General features: G+C 37.0%; 1 protein-coding gene and 1 pseudogene across 2 annotated transcripts; both read left to right on the top strand.

Moving 5' to 3' along the window:
- The first annotated feature begins 474 nt into the window (after nt 1–474).
- On the top strand, nt 475–1,970 carry LOC148863982 (loganic acid O-methyltransferase-like). Its single transcript, XM_088974664.1, has 2 exons — nt 475–741; nt 853–1,970. The coding sequence occupies exons 1-2, from the start codon at nt 649–651 to the stop codon at nt 1,855–1,857; spliced, it is 1,098 nt and encodes a 365-aa protein (XP_088830790.1). The 5' UTR covers nt 475–648; the 3' UTR covers nt 1,858–1,970.
- A 2,804-nt stretch (nt 1,971–4,774) lies between these two features.
- LOC148863981 (loganic acid O-methyltransferase-like) lies at nt 4,775–6,348 on the top strand (annotated as a pseudogene). Its single transcript, XR_016110426.1, has 2 exons — nt 4,775–4,997; nt 5,136–6,348. The product of XR_016110426.1 is annotated as a loganic acid O-methyltransferase-like (transcript).
- Nucleotides 6,349–22,625: the final 16,277 nt, after the last annotated feature.

Below are 22,625 nucleotides of genomic sequence, written 5' to 3'. Positions count from 1 at the left end.
CACATATATTTTATAACTTATTTACTTAATCAACATTTCCTTAAGGAGTGTTTGTTTTGCCATTAGGGCCATGATTTTTATTCCAAATATACCCTTAACACTTTTTTTTTGTACAGAAAACAAAATTGACTAAATATAGCCAATAAAATGGTTGCCTGCATCTTATTAAGGGATAAAATGGTATTTTGCATTTTTATTTTCTTTTGATTAAATTTATTTAAATGAACATTAAGGTCAACACTATCATTTTCTACTATCATCTAATGGAAGATTAATTAAATCTGTTGCAAATTATACATGGTGTTTTAGTAAAATGCTAACTATATGATGTATTTTAGTAAATCCATAAAACTATAAGAGGTATTTTAGTAAATGACTTTCTATTATTTAGCTTTTGCTTAATAAATCCCGTAATCCCTTGCATCACATGGGTCCTGCTAATTTATTACTAAAATCCAAATGAGCCCTTAAAACACCCAAATTTTCAAGGCTTCTAGATGTCTAATTTTCTTCCAAATAAATAATTCACTCATGATACATGTTTCAACTTGAGGGATTCGCATCCCCTCTCCTTGAATTGAAGCAAGCTCTACGGCTGCTGCCTATAAATAAACTTAATTTGTTTCAGTTGGTGTTTGAGAGAGAGAGATGGAAGTTAAGAAGATCGGTGTTACAGCTGATGCACATCCCATGAATGGAGGAGATGGCCAGTATAGCTACACCAAAAATTCCTATTATCAGGTACCTTTGTAAAGTTTCAATTATATCACAGAACTCGTCTTTCCTGTTTTATGATCCCTTCTGATTGTGATAATGGCGTTGACCCAAGAGAAAACTTGATCTGCTTTGCAGAGAGTAGGCATAAATGCTTCCAAAGAAATGGTTTCTGAAGAAATCTCCAAGAAGCTTGACATCAAACACAACTCTTCTACTTCCTACCCATTTCGTATTGCGGATTTGGGCTGTTCGGTTGGACCCAATACATATTTTGCAGTGCAGAACATAATTGAAGCCGTAGAGCTCAAGTACCAAACTGAAGGCCTAAGTTCTTGCATCCTGGAATTTCAGGTCTTCTTCAACGACCATGTCTCAAATGATTTCAACACACTCTTCGCCTCCCTCCCTGCCGACAGGCGATACTTCATGACCGGTGTTCCGGGGTCTTTCTATGGTCGCTTGTTTCCTGAAGGCTCTCTCGATTTTGTGCACTCCTCTTATGCACTCCAATGGCTCTCTAAGGTACCGAAGGAGGTGATAGACAAAAGCTCTCCTGCATACAACAAAGGGAAAGTCCATTACACAAGTGCCTCAAAGGAAGTGATTGAGGCTTATTCAACTCAATTCGCGAAGGACATGGGGACCTTTCTTTCTGCAAGAGCAACAGAGCTTGTTTCTGGAGGGCTGATGGTCCTTATCCTGCCAGGACTCCCAAATGGGATCCCACCTTCTGAGTCCACTTTTGGTATGTTATTTGATCTTCTGGGGTCCTGCCTTATGGATATGGCAAAGATAGGATTAACTGATGAAGCCAAAGTAGACTCCTTCAACTTCCCCTTGTACATGGCTTCTCCCCAGGAGCTGGAAGATCTGGTAGAGAGAAATGGGTTATTCAGCATCGAGAGACTGGAGCAGGTCAACGTAACAAGGAACACAGTCGCCCTTACTGAGCAACCCTGTTCGATGCACTTGAGAGCTGGCATGGAGGGAATCATCAAGGAACACTTCGGAAGTGAGAACATAGACGAACTGTTCGACCGGTTCTCTGAGAAACTTGCCCGGTCTTCCTATATTTTGAACTTAGACTATACGAAAGGGACTCAATTGTTTATCGTTCTCAAGCGCAAGATGACTGATTAAAACGGTACCAAGACCCCAATAGAGTCCAAATAAGCTTTTTTTTTTTTCATCTTTGTGGACTGTATGACTATGACCGTGTAATTTCATTAATATTACAAGTTTTTTAAGGGTAACGGCATGTAGATTGGACCGCAAAGAGTATAATCTTTGATTTAAAATTTTCATAGATCCTACGTAAATTAAAAAAAAAAATTCCTTTGATTGACCAACTTTTTCCTCTCAAAATCCAAAAATTGAATGAGCCCTAAAGAGTATAATCACCAAGATGGACTGGTAGAGCTGACTATGATTGGTTCATCTAGATACAAATATATCAACCTTCAAATAACAGTAGTATGCAATTTTAATTGATGAGCCTAAAATGTTTTAGGTAAAAGAACCAAACATACTAAACACTGCGTTGGTTATAGTAGATTAATGGGGTTAGTGATAGGAAAGCCTGCTTTTTCATGGTTTGATGTTTTGAATTCATGCCTCCTCAATACAAGAGATGCTGCGTAACCGACATCACCTCCCACCCGTCCGTGTATTGGGATATCTACGAATTCACATATGTGCCCCATAGAGGATACCCAACAGCATATCCCAATCGTGTATTTGAAATATCTTTCACTAACAACGTCGAGAAATATTCCCAATGCACATTGAGATGTACATGTGGAGTGTTTATGAGGCCAAATATAATATTGATAACTGCAGAAGGTGTTTCCTATACATGTTGAAATGTGTATATGGGGCACTTGTAGGGCGCCAATCTGATCTCCTCACAACCTCTACACAAGGGATTGGCATGGCTACAATATTAATTGCTCTAAACTAATTGGGCCTAGATGTATGTCCGAAGAAAAAAAAAAAAAACCAAGAAAAAAGGTTTATGATCAGTAGGACTGTGAGAGGCCCAGCCAGTGATTCAAGGTCTTATATCTGATCAGTAAGACTAATTTTTTTCAATGTCTTGAACAAGTATAGTGTAATTTTTTTTCTTTCTAACATTGATAAATAAAGTCGAAGTTGTAGGCTTGTGATTCAGAAATTCATGCGAGTTTCCTTTTTTATGTCGTAAGGTCTTCATAGAACCATAGTCTTGGATGTTGTTAAACTTGGACTGGATCAGACCGTGAGACGCATGGATTTCAAACTTTTTACAGGGCGTTGTACAATATGAATTGTTTTTTTTTTTTTTAGCAGGTTTTAAAAACAAATCATAACGATCTTGTTTGGAAACAGATTGTTTCTTAAAACAAAACATAGAAAACATCTTGGTTGTGTATGTGTTTTTTGGTTTCATAATTAAAGCTAAAAACATGTTTTTGAATTTGATTTCAAAAACATGTTTTCATCTAATTATTCAACATCATGCTCTACAAATCATATAATTTCTATATTAAAAGTTTTATTTTCGTTTTAAAAACCAATATTTTTCTTGATTCAAAAACATATATTGTTTTTCAAAACAAAAACCAACTTGTTTTTCACTTTAAAAACAAAATCAGAGTTCAAGAACATGTTTTTGATTTTTTGCTAATGTGGCAATTTCAAAAACAAATGAAAACAAAAACATTCATGTTGTAAAACGCCCACTTAGGGGCATTCTATAAATATGTTTTTCTTTTCATCTGTTTTTGGAATCACTGCATCAGAGAAAAAAAACGAAAATGTGTTATTGAACTACGTTTTTGTTTTCAAGGAAAAACAGGTTAGTTTGGTTTCCAAAGACAATATATGTTTTTTAAACCATTAAAATATTAGTTTTTAAATAAAAACAAATTTTTAATATAAAAATTATATGATTTAGGAAACATGATGTCGAATAATTAGATGAAAATGTATCTTTGAAACCAGATTCAAGAACATATTTTTGATATCACTTTAAAAACAAAAAACACACACAATCAAGTAACATGTTTTATGTGTTTTTGTTTTAAGATTTCAAAGCAATCTGTTTTCAAATAAAATGGTTTTGATTTATTTTTAGAACCAACAATTATAAAAAAACAATTCATCTCGTCAACAACACCCATTAATAACATTAATTTTTAAATTCTTTAAAAAACAAACAAACAGCAAAAGAGATATCCCAAGCAGTTTCCCCACGGCCACGGGTCAGCAGTTTAAATCTCTAGATCAATAATACTATAAATTATAAAATAAATTATTAAAATCATGATAGATTAAAATAATAAAAATGAAATAGCAAAGTATTATAGAAAATTTTCCTGGGTATACATCACACATTACGAATAAAACTTACTTTTATTAATAGTGGACACAACTAAAAATATTAAAAAGAATGACAAACGTCACATTCTTCAATGCTTCTATATGTTCTGTTGGGGAAGATGGGGTCACTATAACTTAGGAGGAGAAGTTCTGAGGCGCGTCTGAAGACACTGTCTTTAGAACGTTATTTTCCCCCACTCAGTTTTATTGAGTTTGTTGTTGGGTACAGGCAAATTCGTTCCCAGGATACAACAGAGCCTTGGGCGAGAATCTGCCTTTTGTGAGACTGTAGCAGACTGGACTGAGAAAGAGAGATAGTGAATTTCGAAATTGTGTGTTTTGGAGTCTGATTAATGCTCCTTAAATAATTTGTGATGATCAATGGTCATCAATGCACCAAAACCAAAACCGCCCATCGCGAGCCACACAAGTGTGAGCAAAGTGCACCTCATTGCGTAATATCGAATTCCCATACTCTCCTCTACTAATTCTAAAGAGTGTAAATCAGACTCTATTTAAATACTAAAAACAAACCTTGTAATTATCCAATGTGGGATAAGTTCAAAACTGGGTTCTTTTGTAAGAGAAAAACTGATTTTTCAACCAAGTGTGCATGTACAATTTCTCATGTAATTGACCAATCAAACCCATTGGATTTAATCTCTTATGAGATTAAAATCCAACATGTTCACACAAGTAGTTTCCCAGCAAATTCCCATGTTTTTGTGGGTTGAATATTATATATATCTAGTCTTTTAGTTAAATCCGATTTCAATCCTTGCCTGGTTAATTAGTGTAACCTAGAGAGAGAGAGAGAGGTGGAAATGGAGATGGAGGTTGAGAACAATATATCAGCTGAGGCACATCCCATGACTGGAGGAGAGGGCCTTTATAGCTACACGAAAAATTCCGATTATCAGGTGCCTTTACAAATTCTTCAATTATATATCAGACTCCATCCATGTTTTCATGTCTTTTCTGCTTGATAATCCATGGTGATTATTGTCATATATAGTAACGCTGACCCAAGAGAAGAGAAAACATGGCATGTTTTGCAGAGATCAGTTATACATGCTTCCAGAGAAATGATTTGCGAGGAAATCTCCAAGAAACTTGACATCAAACCCATCTCTTCTACTTCCTACCCATTTCGTATTGCAGATTTGGGCTGTTCGGTTGGACCCAATACATTTTTTGCGGTGCAGAACATAATTGCAGCCGTAGAGAACAAGCTCCAAATTGAAGGCCTAAGTAGTTCTGGCATCCCAGAATTTCAGGTATTCTTCAACGACCACGTCTCGAATGATTTCAACACACTCTTCGCCTCCCTCCCTGCCGGCAGGCGCCACTTCACGGCTGGAGTTCCTGGATCTTTCTATGGTCGTCTATTTCCAGCAGCCTCTCTGGATTTTGTGCACTCCTCTTATGCACTCCAATGGCTCTCTATGGTGCCAAAAGAGGTGACCGACAAAAACTCTACTGCATATAACAAAGGGAAGATCTATTACGCAAGTGCCTCAGAGGAAGTAATTCAGGCTTATTCAACCCAGTTCTCCAAGGACATAGGGACCTTTTTGTCTGCTAGAGCAAAGGAGATTGTCTGTGGTGGGATGATGGTCTTTATCATGCCATCAATTCCAAATGGGACCCCTGTTTCTGAGTCCACTGGTGGCATTTTGTATGATCTTCTAGGCTCCTGCTTCATGGATATGGCAAAGATGGGATTAACTGATGAAGCCAAAGTAGACTCTTTCAACTTACCCTTGTATTTGGTATCTCCCCGGGAGATTTGAGGATCTGGTAGAGAGAAATGGTTATTTCAGCATTGAGAGACTGGAGCAGATTACCAACTAAACAACGCCTGATGTGCAAACAGGTACCATGCACTTAAGAGCTGCCATGCAGGGAATCATCGGGAAACACTTCGGAAGTGAGATCATAGACCAACTGTTCGACCGGTTCTCTGAGAAACTTGCTGATCAGTCTTCCTATATTTTCAATGCAAGGCATGAGAGAGTGACTCAATTGCTTGTCGTTCTCAAGCGCAAGCCGACTGATTAATGCCGAGGCCCCATTTCTTTATTGAATTGTGTAACAATTAAGCTGGTACCGTAGAATTGTTCAACACATAATGCATGCAGATGGGTCATGGATATTTTTTTAATTTATTTTTTATTTATTACTTTTTTTGTTGTGTCATGGATGATATTGTGGGTTAAAGTAATGTGATCGTATGGCCATAAGTCTTCAAGTATATATTATTTTTATGGTAGGGTGAGAGGAAATTACCTAATTCATGTTAATTAAGATGCGACTGTTAAACTACCTTAACGGTTCACCATAAATAGAAAGCATTTAATGTTAGATTTCAAATCAGTGCAATGCTCGCTTAAACAGCTTTTACAGCCTTACATTGGAGTATCTCCATACATATGTGTTTTACTTCATGCGAAAATATTTCTAATGCAAGATTGCAGGAGACAATTTAAACAATATGAACATGGACTTGCACTATCCAAAGCTAAATTGATCAACTTCAATAGGATTATTGGATTATATATTTGTTAAATTTTGAATGGGCCTAATTTTTAATATTTAACCATATATAGGAAAAGCATTTAGTGCGAGATACCCTATGTCCAATGCAAAATGGTCTTCAGTTTGAGCAACCACACTTGCATTCCTATTGTGTGCTATTATTATTTAATTTACAAAGAACTATCAAATTATGGTGGCTCTCAGTTGTTAAGTTTTTCCATTAGAATGGGTCTCTTTCTTGGTGAGACCCATAATCTAATTTACAAAGAATTTCCTAGCTCTGTCTCTTAGATATATCTTCTATAAGTTAAGTCCGCACCTATCAACTAATTATTGCAAAACAAATAATACCTTACACTTAATTAAAAATATCATGATAATCACAATTATATTGAATGAAAGAAATATCAAGGGATTTATGCATGTGATGAGGGCGGATTTGGGCCTTTAGTGAAATTATGACACCTGGCACCTCATGCAAATCAAGTGCAGCCTCTTAACAACTAGGCAGTTCAGGAAGTTCGGGCAGTTCGGCAGAGCTTGCCACAGCTTGCCACTTACAGACAGTTTGGCATGGCTCGTCACAAGCAGCTCGGCATAGCTCGGGGAGCTCAGTATAGCTAGGGGCAGCTCGGCATAGGCAGCTGGCCACTCCGCAAGCAGCCTGGTGTCTTACGAAGAGCTCACCACTTAGGGGCAGCTCGACACTTACAGGTAGCTCGGCATAGGCAGCTCGCCACAGGCAGCTCGCCACAGGCAGCTAGCCACTCCGCAGGCAGCCTGGTGTCTTATGAAGAGCTCGCCACTTAGGGGTAGTTTGACACTTACAGGTAGCTTGGCATAGGTAGCTCGGCACTTAGGGGCAACTCGGCATATCGCAGGAAAATCTCCTGCCTGACAACCGTACCTGACAGATCTGGAGACCTGCGCCCATGTCTCTTGCTAGGCGGTGCCGTGCCTGTCAATCCTGAGAGCTATCCCTTGATTGGCAGAGCCGTACTCTACAGTAGCCGCCTCCACTCGCCACCTCAGCTCTGGTAGTAATGGATGCGGTAGAGAGACAAAGGCGGTTATGCCTGACTTGATAGAGGCTGTTACGCCTGATTTGACAGGACACCACTATATAAGGACTCCGACCCCCAAAGACAAGGAAGAGAGAATGAAAAAATGGAGGTAATCCCTACTCTCTAGCTCTCTCATTTCTCTCCAAGCTCCCTACAATCAGAATGCTAACTTAGGCATCGGACAGTCCCCATCAGGAAAATACCCCCGGGTCCTCTGATTCAGTTCTCGCAGGTTACTTAGCTCCTGCTACCTACAAAGGAGAGGAGATCACCTCATGTAGAGGGCAGTCAGGTTGAGCTACACTAGGGAACTCCACCATCCCCTGAGTTACAGGCCGCTTAGGAGCAGGTCAAATGACGAATCCACCCAGGTAGCTCACCACCAGGGAGCTCGTCACCAAGTAGCTCACCACCAGGGAGCTCGTCACCAGGTAGCTCACCACTAGGGAGCTCGTCACCAGGTAGCTCACCGCCAGGGGGCTCGTCACTAAGTTGGTCACCACCAGGGAGCTCGTCACCGGTAGCTCACCGCTAAGGAGCTCGTCACCAAGTAGCTCACCACCAGGGAGCTCGTCACCAAGTAGCTCACCACCAGGGAGCTCGTCACCAAGTAGCTCACCGCCAGGTAGCTCGTCACTAGGTAGCTCACCACCGGGGAGCTCGTCACCTGGTAGTTCACCACCAGGGAGCTCGTCACCAAGTAGGTCACCACCAACAAGGCACAACCAAAAACAAATTGATACATCACAAAAAATTGGTACGTGACCAGAAACAGTTACATCAATTGGTGCCGTCTGTGGGAACACGCTACAAAAAGCTAAGTTCTCATCCTACCAAATCTAAGTCCTCTTCTCCTAGAAAGTTAAGTCCTTACTTTTTAGAAATTGAAGCTCTCACTTTATAGTTTACATTTTTTATGAACTCAAAGACTACGCAAGGAGCTAACAGACTAAGTTTACTTTCAATTCAATTAAAGCCTCATCAGTCCTCTTCGCAAGGTCCCCCTGCAAAGATGAGTTCTTTGTGGTTTCTGCGTGAGTTGGCGGGCAACAGACTACATAGGCGCCCTTACTGGTCGAGCCTTCCAAGGCTCCCGTGTTAGCTGGCGACCTAAAGTTAGTAGTGCTGCCCCCAAAGGTCGAGCTCCTAGTAGCTTCTTGTAGGAATGGGTGACCGACATTACGAATTTGATGCAACGCAATCATAGCTCCAAAGCACCCACCTGGTTGGCACCTGGTCAGCTCGGCACCTTGCAGGTAACTCGGCACCTGGTCAGCTCGGCACCTTGCTGGTAGCTCGGCACCTTGTAGGCAGCTCAACACTTGGTTGGCTCAGCACCTTACAAGTAGCTCGATACCTGGTCAGCTCTGCACCTTGCAGGTAGCTCGGCACCTCAATGCTAGCTCGACACCTGGTCAGCTCGGCACCTTGCAGGCGGCTCAACACCTGGTCAGTTCGGCACCTCACAGGTATCTTGGCACCTGGTCAGCCCGACACCTCACAGGTAGCTTGGCAGCTGGTCAGTTCGGCACCTCACAAGCAAAGCCTATGGGTCACATTACTGCTTACGACCCAGTCGCCTCTTCAGCACAGGCAAAGTCAAAAAAGAGTGGACTACAAGTCACTCCCAAAAGCCTATAGGCCACATTACTACTTAAGACCTAGTCACCTCTTCGGCACAGGCAAGGTCAAAGAAGAGTGGCCTACGAGTTGCTCCCAAATCCTACTAACCACATTACTGCTTAAGACTCAGTTGCCTCTTCGGCATGGGCAAAGTCAAGAAGAGTGGCCTACGAGTCGCTCCCAAAGCCTACGGGCCACACTATTGCTAAATACCTAGTCGCTTCCTCAGCATGAGCAAAATCATCAAAAGTGAACTATAAGTTGCCCCTAGAGCCTAAGGGCTACACTACTGAGCAGGTGGAGACCTCCTCACCTAACAGGCAGCTCGCCACATACAAGCAGCTCCCAAAGCCTAAGGAATTGGATCAGCACTTACTAGATCGTCGACTTATGTGCCTAAAGAAGAAATATACTCCCTTTGCTGAGTTACTCTCAACTCGATAGCGGGGGGAAAATGATGAGGGCGGATTTGGCCCTCCAGTGAAATTGTGACACCTGACACCTCATGCAAACCAAGTGCAGCCTCTTGACAATTGGGTAGCTCGGGAAGCTCGGGCAGCTCAGCAGAGCTTGCCACAGCTTGCCACTTACAGACAGCTCGGCATGGCTTGCCACAGGTAGTTGGCCACTCCGCAGGTAGCCTGGCGTCTTACGAAGAGCTTGCCACTTAGGGGCAGCTCGGCACTTACAGGTAGCTTGGCAAAGGCAACTCGCCACAAGCAGCATGGCGTCTTACGAAGAGCTCAGCACTTAGGGGCAGCTCAGCATAATGCAGGAAGATCTCCTGCCTGACAACCGTACCTAACAGATCTGGAGACCTACGCCCACGTCTCTCGCTAGGCGGCGCCATGCTTGCTAGTCCTAAGAACTGACCCTTGACTGGTAGAGCCGTACTCTGCAGCAGTCGCCTGCACCCGCCACCTCATCTCTGGCAGTAACGGGTGCAGCAGAGAGATAGAGGCGGTTACGCTTGACTTGAAAGAGGCTGTTACGCTTGATTTGACAGGATACCATTGTATAAGGACTCCAACCCTCAAAGACAAGGGGGAGAAAATGAAAAAATGGAGGTAATCCCTGTTCTCTAGCTCTCTCATTTCTCTCCAAGCTCCCTACAATCAGAATGCTAACTTAGGCATCGGAGAGTCACAGCCGGAAAAATACCCTCGGGTCCTCTGATTCAGTTCTCGCAGGTCCCTCAGCTCCTGCCGCCTACAAAGGAGAGGAGATCACCTCATGCAGAGGGCAGTCGGGTTGCGCTACACCAGGGAGCTCCACCATCCCCTGAGTTACAGGCCGCCTAGGAGCAGGTCAAATGACGAGTCCACCCGGGTAGCTCACTGCCAGGGACCTCGTCACCAGGTAGCTCACCGCCAGGGAGCTCGTCACCAGGTAGCTCACCGCCAGGGAGCTCGTCACCAGGTAGCTCACCACCAGGGAGCTCGTCACTAAGTAGCTCACCACCAGGGAGCTCGTCACCGAGTAGCTCATCGCCAGGAAGCTCGTCACCAGGTAGCTCACCGTCGGGGAGCTCGTCACCAGGTAACTCACCACCAGGGAGCTCGTCACCAAGTTGCTCTCCACCAGCGAGACACTTAGCCAAAAAAAATTTGATACATCACAAAAAATTGGTACGCAACCATAAACGATTAGATCAGCATGTTTGATAAAAAAGTCACGCATAAGTCCTTTTTTAAAAAAGAATCACTTATAGAAAATTATAAAAGTTAATTGAAAGCTGCTTTTTTTCAGCACTTGGAGAAGTGTTTATTCGAATGATATGAAACGATATAGTCCCTGATATTTTTTAATCCCCAAACTACCCCTGCGGGAGGATTTTCTTCTCTCTTCTTCCATTCAAACTCCAAACACAGAGGGGGCGGCGCACGATACCTGCTCTGTGACCGACGACGACGACCAACGGTGAATCAGTCGTTTTTCCAATGTCGACTACCGATTTATGCATTTCTTCGTCAACTTGGACTTTTTTGGGCTTTCTCAACGCCTGAAACTCCCCGTTTAATTACTTCTCTGAGCCCGTTCTGTCTCCCTTTTATATGTCGAAAACAAGAGGCTATTGGTTATGTACTTATGTAACCCTCATCATCTGAACGAGCTCGAGAGTCATTGATTTGATCGTAAATGGAGCTAGTTGGATCCTAATGAGGGTTTTTTGCTTGATCTAAAATTGAAAATCTCCGTCAAATTAGTTTGTAACACAGTTAATTGGCTCAACTTGAGTGAGTGATCACATGCATAAGGCGACAAAAACAAACTGACGCAAGTATGATTCATCCATGTCAAGTCAGTCTAACAATGACTAACGAGTGACACTCGTGTGCAAGGCTTCAAGCAGATACCCTCTAACCTTCCCCAATCCATGCATTTGAAATTCTTTAGAGAGAGAGAGTGGTGGCCAGGTGGCCTGGAATGAGTGCCAAACGCATGCAGTTGTTCTTAATGGAGCCAGTAACTGCTTGAGGTTCAGAAATGACTGAACCAGCCAGCCCAATTGGGTTTGTAATTTTGAATGACTCCCACCTCCTTTTTCTCTCTCACTCTACCCAATCAGAGAAGTTCAGAAAGTTCAAAAATTTTGAATTCACATGGAAAGATAGTTAGACCCAAGTAATTGTTCTTAATGGAACCATTAATGCTTAAGCTTGAGCAAACCAGCCAGCGCAATTGGGTTTGTAATTTTGAAATAATGACTTCCCTTTCTCTGGAGCTAGACCCCCAAGAAATAATGAAATAATGAGCCCCTCATGCATCCCATGCACACTCTTCTCTCTACTTCTACCCAATCAGTAGTTCAAAACCATGTGCCTAAGCTGGAAGATTGGCATTGGACATTGGTTCAGGACTTCAGCCCTGACCTTTGCCTGAACCCTTCTGAGGCATTCTGGTGTTCTTTTCTGCTAAAGTAGGTCCACCATGAAAAAGGAGATCTGGAGGCAAATATTCTATACGTACTTGCTTGTCTGTTCTTTTCTCAGCTATTTTGAGATCCTGAGCCTGAGGATATGTATTTACTCCAACCACAGGAAGAAAAATAAAGACTAGCTAGCATTCAATGATTCAAATTCCAAATCAATTCAGGGTTTCGTATGGAAAATTTAAAGCTGAAAGTAATTTCTGCAAAGCAAGCACAAACAAACACACTCTTAAAACAAATCACGAATGCAACCACACAAACAGAAACAAATCAGCTTTGAATAAATAATTTGGTGCTGAGTGAGAATATTGCCTTTGAATTAAATAAGAGACTTGTATACGTGAGATCTAAAATTCGAAATAGTTTTTAATTGCACTACATGCAAAACACAAAACAGTCAAAATTCCAAGCAATTTTGCCAAGTTATAACCTAGGTTTTCTATTCATTGATGAGGTTTTAGCAAAATCTAAACATTTAAAAACATTTAGGAACTATATTAGGATCAAATGCCAATGTGTGTGTGAGAGAGAGAGAGAGATTTACTTGTCGATCTTCCTTTTCGGTTGGAGTTTCAGCTTTTTGCTCTTTCTTAAATCAAACATAGAGAGAGAGAGAGAGAGAGAGCAAGAAGAAGATGAATTGTGAAGTATATAGCGGCAGTTTTAAAAAACTACCACTAAAGATCAATATTTCTAGCGGCAATCGCCAAATAGCTAATTCAAAAAATGTCTCTAGAAATGTAATTTTTTTAGTGATTGGTATGCGGAGGGGTTTTGTGACCACCCCATATATCACAATATAATAATTGGAATGGAAAAGTACTACTAATATGGCTGATTGGAAACAGAGCTCGTGTCTGCTTAGCGCATTGACAAGCATCACAATATGCATCAGGTGGTGAGAGGGAAATCCTAGGAAGTAAGGATAAGCGAGACATGGACGCATGGCCAAGGCACTTATGCCACAATTTATATGATGATGTGGAATTGGTGAGATGAGAAGATATAAGAGAAGAGAAATGGATGTAGTAGAGGTCATCTTGAAGTTCATCCGTTCCAATTGTGGTCTTCAAGACATGGTCTTGTATGACAGTGAGTGGCAAAGAAAGATACAACACATCGAGATTGTTTAGTTAGTTTGCTGACTGAAAGAAGATTACAAGTGAAAGCAGGGACATACATTACATCACTAATAGAGAAACCAAGAGTTAGCGAGACTGTGCCATGGTGTGAGACAGAAACAATAGCACCAATTGGTAGATGTACAAATTTTGGATTAGACATTGTTGTAGTAGTAAAAAAACAGGGATATATTTGATATAATGTGATCAGATTCACCATTATCAAGAATCCATTATATTTGATATAATGGATTAGTGAGCTTGAGTTTGCCTCTGCCGTCGCCATCAATAGAGCGTTGGAATGTTGATGTAGAGTAGGATCAACGAAAAAGAGGAGAGATTCTTAGACTAGGACTGATTAACTCTAATACCATGTAAAATGGTATCGAATTAGGAGAAGAATGCAATGAGATAATATGTAAGTGGTATCAAATGGGAGAGTAATGCGATGAGATATTTTATTATTTGACTATACATACATACATACATACATACATATATATATATATATATATATATATATATATATATATATATATATATATATATATATATATATATATATACACTAGTAAATTTGCACGTGCGCGGAAATTTTAGATGATGAAAATAGTAATATACATTCAAATATTATGTCTCAAAGAGAGTAATATTATGTTTATAAAATAATTTTATATTAGAGATATTCTAAATGTTTTCTACAAGTATTATGTACTTTTTTGTATATTTTGTGTTTTTGTTTTTCTTTAATTTTCATTATTTTATTATGATGTAATGGCCTGACCCATTTGACCCAAATTGTTGAATTGCTTACCTATTGCCTAGCTAGATAGAAGGACAATTTCATTTTTTGGTTCAGTGTTGAAAAGAAAATGAGATTTAGGGTATGTTTTATTTGCCAACAGGACCAAAAGTAATTTTATTAGTCTATTTATTATTTTCTTATTACTTTACTAATATTTTATGAATATATAATTATTATTCTATTAGTACTTTGTTATTATTATTTTATTAGCCTTTAATAATTAATACCTTAGTATTTATTATTAATTTATTATGTTTTATTAGTACTTTTTATTAGTTTATTAATTATCATTTTGATTACTGTTTTAGAATTAATTTATTATTATTGAATAATTAATATGTTAGAATTTTATTATTACTTTAATTGTATTATATATATATATATAAATGATGATGTTCGTTAATAACCTATATAACATACAATTCAAAAATAATTAATAAATAAATATTAAAATCATAATATAAATTAATTATTTGATAAATTATTTACTTTTACACATGAAATCATGTGATGACAACCAATAATTCAGTACCACTGGGAGTTTCTTGCATGCTCATAATTGTTTATATCTACTTTGTGTTGATCTCTAATCAAAGTGCAATATTCACCCCAACTCATTATATTAGAGTATGATGTTGTATATATCTGTATGAAATGCTCAAATTGCTCCCTAGTACAACATTGTTGATAACAAGATTGAGTTTGATAATTTGATCCATATTCTTCAGCAAGACATCCAAAAAACCAAGAACTCATTGTAGTTTTAGGGGTTTTAGTTGTATGACCCATGCCATATGACTCCCCATGTCATATAGTTGCATCCATAATTAAAAATTGAACTCAAACTCATACTACTTAATCTAGGCATCATCTCATTACTTTTCATGGATCTTCCATAATGTTGGTTCCATTCATCTGATCTTCCATAATCATAAAAATCATAACAGGAACTATCCATTAATTACATGTCTCTGTGATTTGGACGGTATTGTTCTTGACTATGTGGCATTGAATCATCCATAAGTGGCATATATTTAACAAAACAACTAATAGCATCACCTTCATTGTGACCACCTGTTCTATCATAGCCACCTCTATCATATTCACCACCATCACCATCACCATCACCACCACCACCACCATCATCATTAGTAGACTCATTACCATTACCAATCCCATTATTGCCTATCTGTTATCTAACCCAATCATCAACATTTATCCCCATTTGATTTGCAATATAGGGATCAGGTCTTGGAGGATTACCTAATTCATTTAAGACCCTTGCTTTCGTCTCTTTATCTTTAAACCAAAATATCAATAGATCTTTATCAAATATATCATCAAGATCAATTGGGTTAAAGTAACCTTCTAAATGCCTTCTATCTCTAATGAGGTGTCTAACTCTTAATCTCATGTTGTAGTGGACATATACCAACTTCTCCAAAGTGTCATAAGATAGAGGGTTCATCTACTTTGTATGAATAAGGCCGAAGGTACTCCAATTTTGTTCACAACCACTAGAAGAAGCCGTTTGTGATAATACCCTTATTGCTATTTTATGAAGACGTGGAGCATCTTGGCCATAAATCAACCACCATTCAGCTAAAAAAACAAATATATATATATATATATACATTTTAATATAAATATAAAATGTATAATATTAAAAATAAAATTAATTAGTTAGCTTGATCATTAACATTAAAGAATATAGAAATCAATAATATATTAAAATTTTAATTTACCTAGGTCAGTTCTTGTATTTGCTTTAATGACCACAGGATCTACAAAGCCACTTAATGCTTCACGAAATATTTTTGCCTAAATTGAAAATTATAGATATTAGTATCATATTATCAAAATATATTTATTATATAATTTATCAACTTATACAATTACACTTTATCTCTTGTAAGGAAATGGCAACTTTGGTTTCATCTGGCTCCAGCTTTGTAACGACTTTTTTCAACGATGACAATAAATCATCATTCACAGTAAGATCATGATCATATTGAAAAAATTGATTTAAATAATATGCTGAAATTTAAGAAAAAAATAATATTGTTAATTGACATATTAAAAACTCATTTAACATTTAGCATAAAAATATAAAATATTAAAAATTAATGATATAATTAAATAGAGTAAAAAATACTTGCTTTATGTAAATGATGAACGAGCTGTGCTTTCCATCTCTTGTTTATAATGTCTAAGATGTATTTATTTGAATTTGGAAATTTATCTTCAATCATCTTCTTCACTCTACACATTGCCTCATATACAATTTCCATTGTTGTTCTTTTTTCACCATCAACAATTTGAAGCATTTTTACAAAGAGATCAGTCATCAAAACATATTGTTGAACAAATTTCCAAAAATTGTTGTCATTGATAATTTTCTCAACTTCTTCTCACATTTTTGTTCTTGCTTGTGGTAGTGATTTCCACTCATCTAAGTCAATCATGCATCTCAATGTTGTCTTTTGAGAATTTAAACTTTCAAAAGCAATATAATGAGTAATAAAATGAATTGGCCCTAGACGTATTAACTCTCTATTATTTGTGAAGTTCATCAAGTTGAGAACAATTGAGTAATTATAAATGAAATTGGTAATTGTTTTCCCCCTTTCAATCACTCTAGTAACCATAGAAAATTTAGCAATGTCTTTTAGCATTAAATCAATGCAATAAAAAACACATAGTGTCTAATACAAGTACTTTCTTTTTTATTTTAACATTTTGCCAGCTGTTTTATAAGTACTTCCATTATTAGTCACAACTTGTATAACATTTTCTGCACCAACTTCATTAACCACTACATTCATCAAATTAAACAAATATTGTGCATTATGTCGATCATTAGATGCATTAATAGATTTATGAAACATTGTTTGCCCATTACAATACACCAGAAAATTGATGATCGACAATTTAATTGGTCATGTCCAACCATCACACATAATAATGAGCCCATATATTTCAGCTTTTTGGAAGAATGTTTTTAAATGGCTTTTCAACTCTCAACTTCCTCATCTAAGAACATCCCCGTAATTTCATAAGGTGTAGGCCCCTGTACACCTGTACCTACTTTTGCAATTTCATCTATCATGATTTTATAATATGGAGAGATTGTTGCATTTGCAGGGATATGATTGTATAGAAAATACTTTGAAATAGCCCTTCTAGCATCATTTCCATATCCATGGTCATAACACTCTTTTTTTTTTTTTTTTTTGCCCAGCATTTTTGTTTCTATACAAAAATTTGTTCATCTCATCTATATTATGAGTGTCACTTTTTTAGGATCTTTTGGACTTAGAGGGCTTAAATATGTTAAATGCTTCTTTCCAACTCTTTGCTCGAAAGATATTACTCTTGCATTTAGATAATCGTGGTTGTGAAAAACCCCCCTCTTGGTGTTGTGATTCTCTAAATTAGGGCCTAGTGCTATGGAATTTTTGTAATTGTTCTTGTTCCCAATGAGAAACTCGTGATGCATGTCTACCCATATTGAATGCCCTCTGCTCTGTATCATCATCATCACCATCATCATCAATTGTTTTTTATAGTGTGTTAGACACAACTTTTATATTCTTAATTTCTTGAGGTTATTATTTTAAAACAGACACTTTTAAACTAAAATGTTCTTTTTGTGTTTATATACTAATTTCATTTTATTATTTTCTTATTTGTTAGGGTTTAATCAACACAAACATTCCTAAATGTTGTATTGAACCCTAAAGACTTCAAAACCTGAACCAATAAGTAAGGAAGATTTCTTATTTGTGTGTCTATACTACATACCAGTTTTCTTCTTCCACCTTTTCTTTTCTTCTTTTCCTATAACAGAAATACGGGTTCAGCCCTTATATTTTTTGAAATTTCTTTTCTTTCTTCTTTTTTTCTCAAGAATATGTTGGAATATGTTGATTTTCTGTACTTTAACATGAAGTTAATACTTTTCTCATGAAAATTATGGATAATTATTAAGGAAATATAATTATGGAACCTAGGAAACTATCCTAGGATATATATTTTTACTTGAAAAAATCCATCGCCTAGGCGGGCGACTAGGCGACAAGGTGCCCCCTTCGCACCTAGCCTCGCCTTGGTGCCTTGAAAACTATGATTTTTATTTATATACTTAAGAGTCTATAGTCCTAGTTCCCAATAAAAGGTTGTGATCATGTTAGTCACATTTTCCTTTTTTATGCTAGTAATAGTTACTGATGATCCGCATTTTTGGAACTCCCTAATGGATGGTAGCTTGGACATCACGCTGGACAATTCCTAGCTGGAAGGTGGCTCGGATGCCTAGCTGAACAGTTCCTATCTAGAAGGTGGCTTGGATGCCTAACTGAACAGTTCCTAGCTGAAAGGTGGCTCGGATGCCTAGCTAAACGGTTCCTACCTAGAATGTGGCCTTGATGCCTGGCTGAACAGTTCCTAGCTGAAGGTGGCTCGGATGCCTGGCTAAACGGTTCCTACTTGGAAAGTGGCCCTGTTGCCTAGCTGAACAGTGATAAGTTGTATAGTTAACTGGGGCGACTTGCAAGGAAACAATGTTAGAGTGCCCAGGTTTCTTTACCCGGGGGGGGGGGGGGCACTCCGATGCTTAAGTCAACGAATGTAGAGATTTTTAGAGTGCTAAAATGCTAGAGAGCTGGAGAGCCGTGAGAGCTAAATTGAGCATACCTCCTGAGGTTGGGGGTAAGGCCCTTATATAGGCACTGTTTGGCGTGGGCTTCATGCACCACGTCCGAGATCTCCGGGTGATGTACCTAACTGGTCTGAAGTCCTCAAAGGTAGTCGTGCACGTAGGCCAGTCTTTGTGCCTTATTCAGTTTCCTCCGGAGCAATCGATGTGGGAGCCAACTTCCGAGAAACCCGGGAGTGACAGGATCCATGCAGAATTGGTCGGCGAGCACATCTTGTAGGTTGCCACCTGGACCTTAATCAGGTCGGCAAGCCCTCGAGGGAGGTCGCTCCTCACATCGAGGTCACTTCGGTCAGTACTAATGACGTACCACAAGTCAGCCCTGGATGAGGTGCTGCTAGCCGCCCTGAGTTGTGGACGAGGTCACCTGCTAGGTTTCCACCAGGCCGGTGGAGGCAGGTCGCGAGATCGGCAACGAAAGGTCCCCAGCTAGGACTCCATCATTTTGGCTAAGGCAAGTCATCGCCTAGGTGGTGTCGGGTGTCATCCAACCATTCTGAGATAGATGTAAATCAGTCCTCTAAATCTGATGTAAACTTGGGAAAAATTAGAGAGAAAAGAGGAAGAAAAGAAGAGAACAGTAGTAGTGAAGAAGATGATTGAAGAAATCTATTTATAGTCTCAAACATTCTCCTCGGGCTTGGTTTGAGAGGTTCAGAGCCCCCCTCTAGGTGTTGTGATTCTCTAAATTGGGGCCTAGCGCTATGGAATTTTTGTAATTGTTCTTGTTCCCATATTCAGACATTTTTCACCATCATCATCTTCTTCTTCTTCCTTATCCCCATCATCCCTTCTAGGCCTTAATGTTCTTCCTATCATTTTTTTCTCTCTTTGTTTTTGTTTTTTCAACATCTCCTGTTCTTTGAGATGTTCTCTCATTGCCTTGGAAATTTTCAATGGGCACATTGGACAATCAAAAACATTTAGATACCCTCTAGCCAAGTGATGTTTAAGACGGGTTACACCACCGACTTTCATAATTTGCCCACAAAAATTACATGTGGTATGGAGTCTATTATTATTTACTTCAGTACCATATCTCTATCCAATATCTGCTTTTCTTCCCTTTTAGGTGCCATATCAAATACTCGGTAGAGAGCACTTCATAATTCATGTAAACCATAAAAATAAGTTAGAAAACACTTCATAATCATATTTATATTTATTCAATATAAATGTCATATATATTCATGATCCACATTTCCAAATTATTATTCAAATTTAAATAAAAAAAACAAATGATCTATGGAAATGTTAAATTAGCCATATTTTAAGAATATATTCAGTGTTTATGAAAAAATTACAATAAAAGATAAATAATTAATATTCATTTTTAATTTTAGAACTGATAGATCACCCATATACTAAGAATATATTCAGTCCTTAGAGCTATATCATAACAAAATATAATTATTTATTATTTATTTTTAATTCTAAAAATTATAAAAGAAAATTCAAAAAAATCATATTTGAATGATAAATGCCAAATGATCAACGGATATGATAGATCAACCATATATTAAGAATATATTCAATCCATAAGACTATATGTATATCATAACAAAATATAATTAAATATTATTTATTTTTTATTTTGAAAATTATAAAAAAATTCAAAAACATCATATTTGAATGATAAATGTCAAATAATCTATGGATATGATAGATCAGCCATATATTAAGAATATATTCAGTGTTTATGGACAAATCATGTTAAAAAATAATTAACTAATATTGATTTTTAATTCTAAAAATTACAAAAAAAAATCAGAGAAATCATATTTAAATGATAAATGTCAAATAATACATGGATATGATAGATCAGCCATATATTAAGAATATATTCAGTGTTTAAGGACAAATCATATTAAAAAATAATTAATTACTATTTATTTTTAATACTGAAAATTACAAAAGAAATTTCAAAAAACCATATTTGAATGATAAATGTCAAATAATGCATGGATATGATAGGTCAGCCATATATTAAGAATATATTCAGTGTTCATGGACACATCATATTAAAAAATAATTAATTAATTTTTATTTTTAATTCTGAAAATTACAAAAGAAAATTAAAAAAAATCATATTTGAATGATAAATGTCAAATAATACATGGATATGATAGATCAGCCATATATTAAGAATATATTCATTGTTTATGGACAAATCATATTAAAAAATAATTAATTAATATTTATATTTAATTTTAAAATTTACAAAAGAAAATTCAGAAAAATCATAGTTGAATGATAAATGTCAAATAATCTATGGATATGATAGATCAGCTATATATTAAGAATATATTCAGTGTTTATGGACAAATCATATTAAAAAATAATTAATTAATATTTATTTTTAATTCTGAAAATTACGAAAGAAAATTCAAAAAATCATATTTGAATGATGAAAGTCAAATAATCTATGGATATGATAGATCAGCCATATATTAAGAATATATTCAGTGTTTATGGACAAATCATATTAAAAAATAATTATTTAATATGTATTTTTAATTCTGAAAATTACAAAAAAATTCAAAAAATCATATTTGAATGATAAAAGTCAAATAATCTATGGATATGATAGATCAGCAATATCTTAAGAATATATTCAGTGTTTATGGACAAATCATACTAAAAATAATTAATTAATATTTATTTTTAATTCTAAAAATTATAAAAAATTCAAAAAAAATCATATAATTAAAGAATACATGCTAAAATGCCAAATGATCTATGGATATGATAGATCAGCCATAGATCTACAATATATTCAGTGTTTATGTACAAATCATAACAAAAAATAATTAATTAATATTTATTTTTTATTTCCAAAAATTGAAAAAAAACAAATTACATAGAAAATTTCAAATCTTACGTGGATATGGTAGATCACCCATAGGTTTCTAACATATTAAGTGCTTACATTCAAATAAAAGCAATTTTTTTAAAATTTTTTCTTTATTTTTATTTTTCCATATTTCTTCATAAAAATCCATAAATCTACACATATATAAAAAAAATATGATTTTTGACATGGGAAATGTAGATCAGGTAGGTTTAGAGCATTTTCAAGCATTCAAACAAGAAAGAAACAACAAATCAGAGAGATTAGATGAAAAAAATTCGAAAATACTCACCTATTTTTGCAATATTTTCCATAACTTATATGCGTTTCGCAATATTTTCGCATCTAATCAGAGAGATTAGATGCGTTTTTGTTGTTTTTTTTTTTGTAGATCTAATAGTGTAGACAAGTATGTGTGAGGTTTGAAGTGGTTTGGGAGGGAGAGAAGGCTTTTTTCGAGAGAAAGAAGCCTTCTTTTGTGAGTTCGAATAATTATATTTCTGCCCGTATCGTTTTAGCACCGTATCGGACAATACACCCCCGTATCGGGTGCATATCGACCGATACGGCACCGAAACGCACGATATGGCCCCGTATTGTGTCAATACGGTACCAATACGAGTGAAAAGATACGGCATTTGCGAATTCCTACCATATCTCTATCTTTTTCTAAAAGATACGATACAATACGCCCCATGTCGGGCATATCGTATCGATAGTTTGAACCTTAGTTGAGAATAAATGAAACAGATTTTTCTTTATCAAATTTGTTTCTTCTGTGCAAACTATGCTCTATTTTTGCGAGTTTTGTGCCATTTTACATGAATCATTTAAAATTGCAAGAATCAATTCCAACCCAATTAGTAATTTGAACAAAATCACAAAATCATAACTGAA

Source organism: Nelumbo lutea, chromosome 3 (genome assembly GCF_056320005.1).
Source record: "Nelumbo lutea isolate HS-2025 chromosome 3, American lotus-T2T, whole genome shotgun sequence".
Classification (NCBI taxonomy): Eukaryota; Viridiplantae; Streptophyta; class Magnoliopsida; order Proteales; family Nelumbonaceae; genus Nelumbo; species Nelumbo lutea.
This window is presented reverse-complemented; position numbering and strand designations above follow the sequence as displayed.

Bases quoted from the DNA above. Each gene is read 5' to 3' on its own strand.
- LOC148863982 (XM_088974664.1), top strand. From the start codon at position 649: ATGGAAGTTAAGAAGATCGGTGTTACAGCTGATGCACATCCCATGAAT. The intron at 742-852 runs GTACCTTTGTAA...TCTGCTTTGCAG, and splicing joins CCAAAAATTCCTATTATCAG to AGAGTAGGCATAAATGCTTC.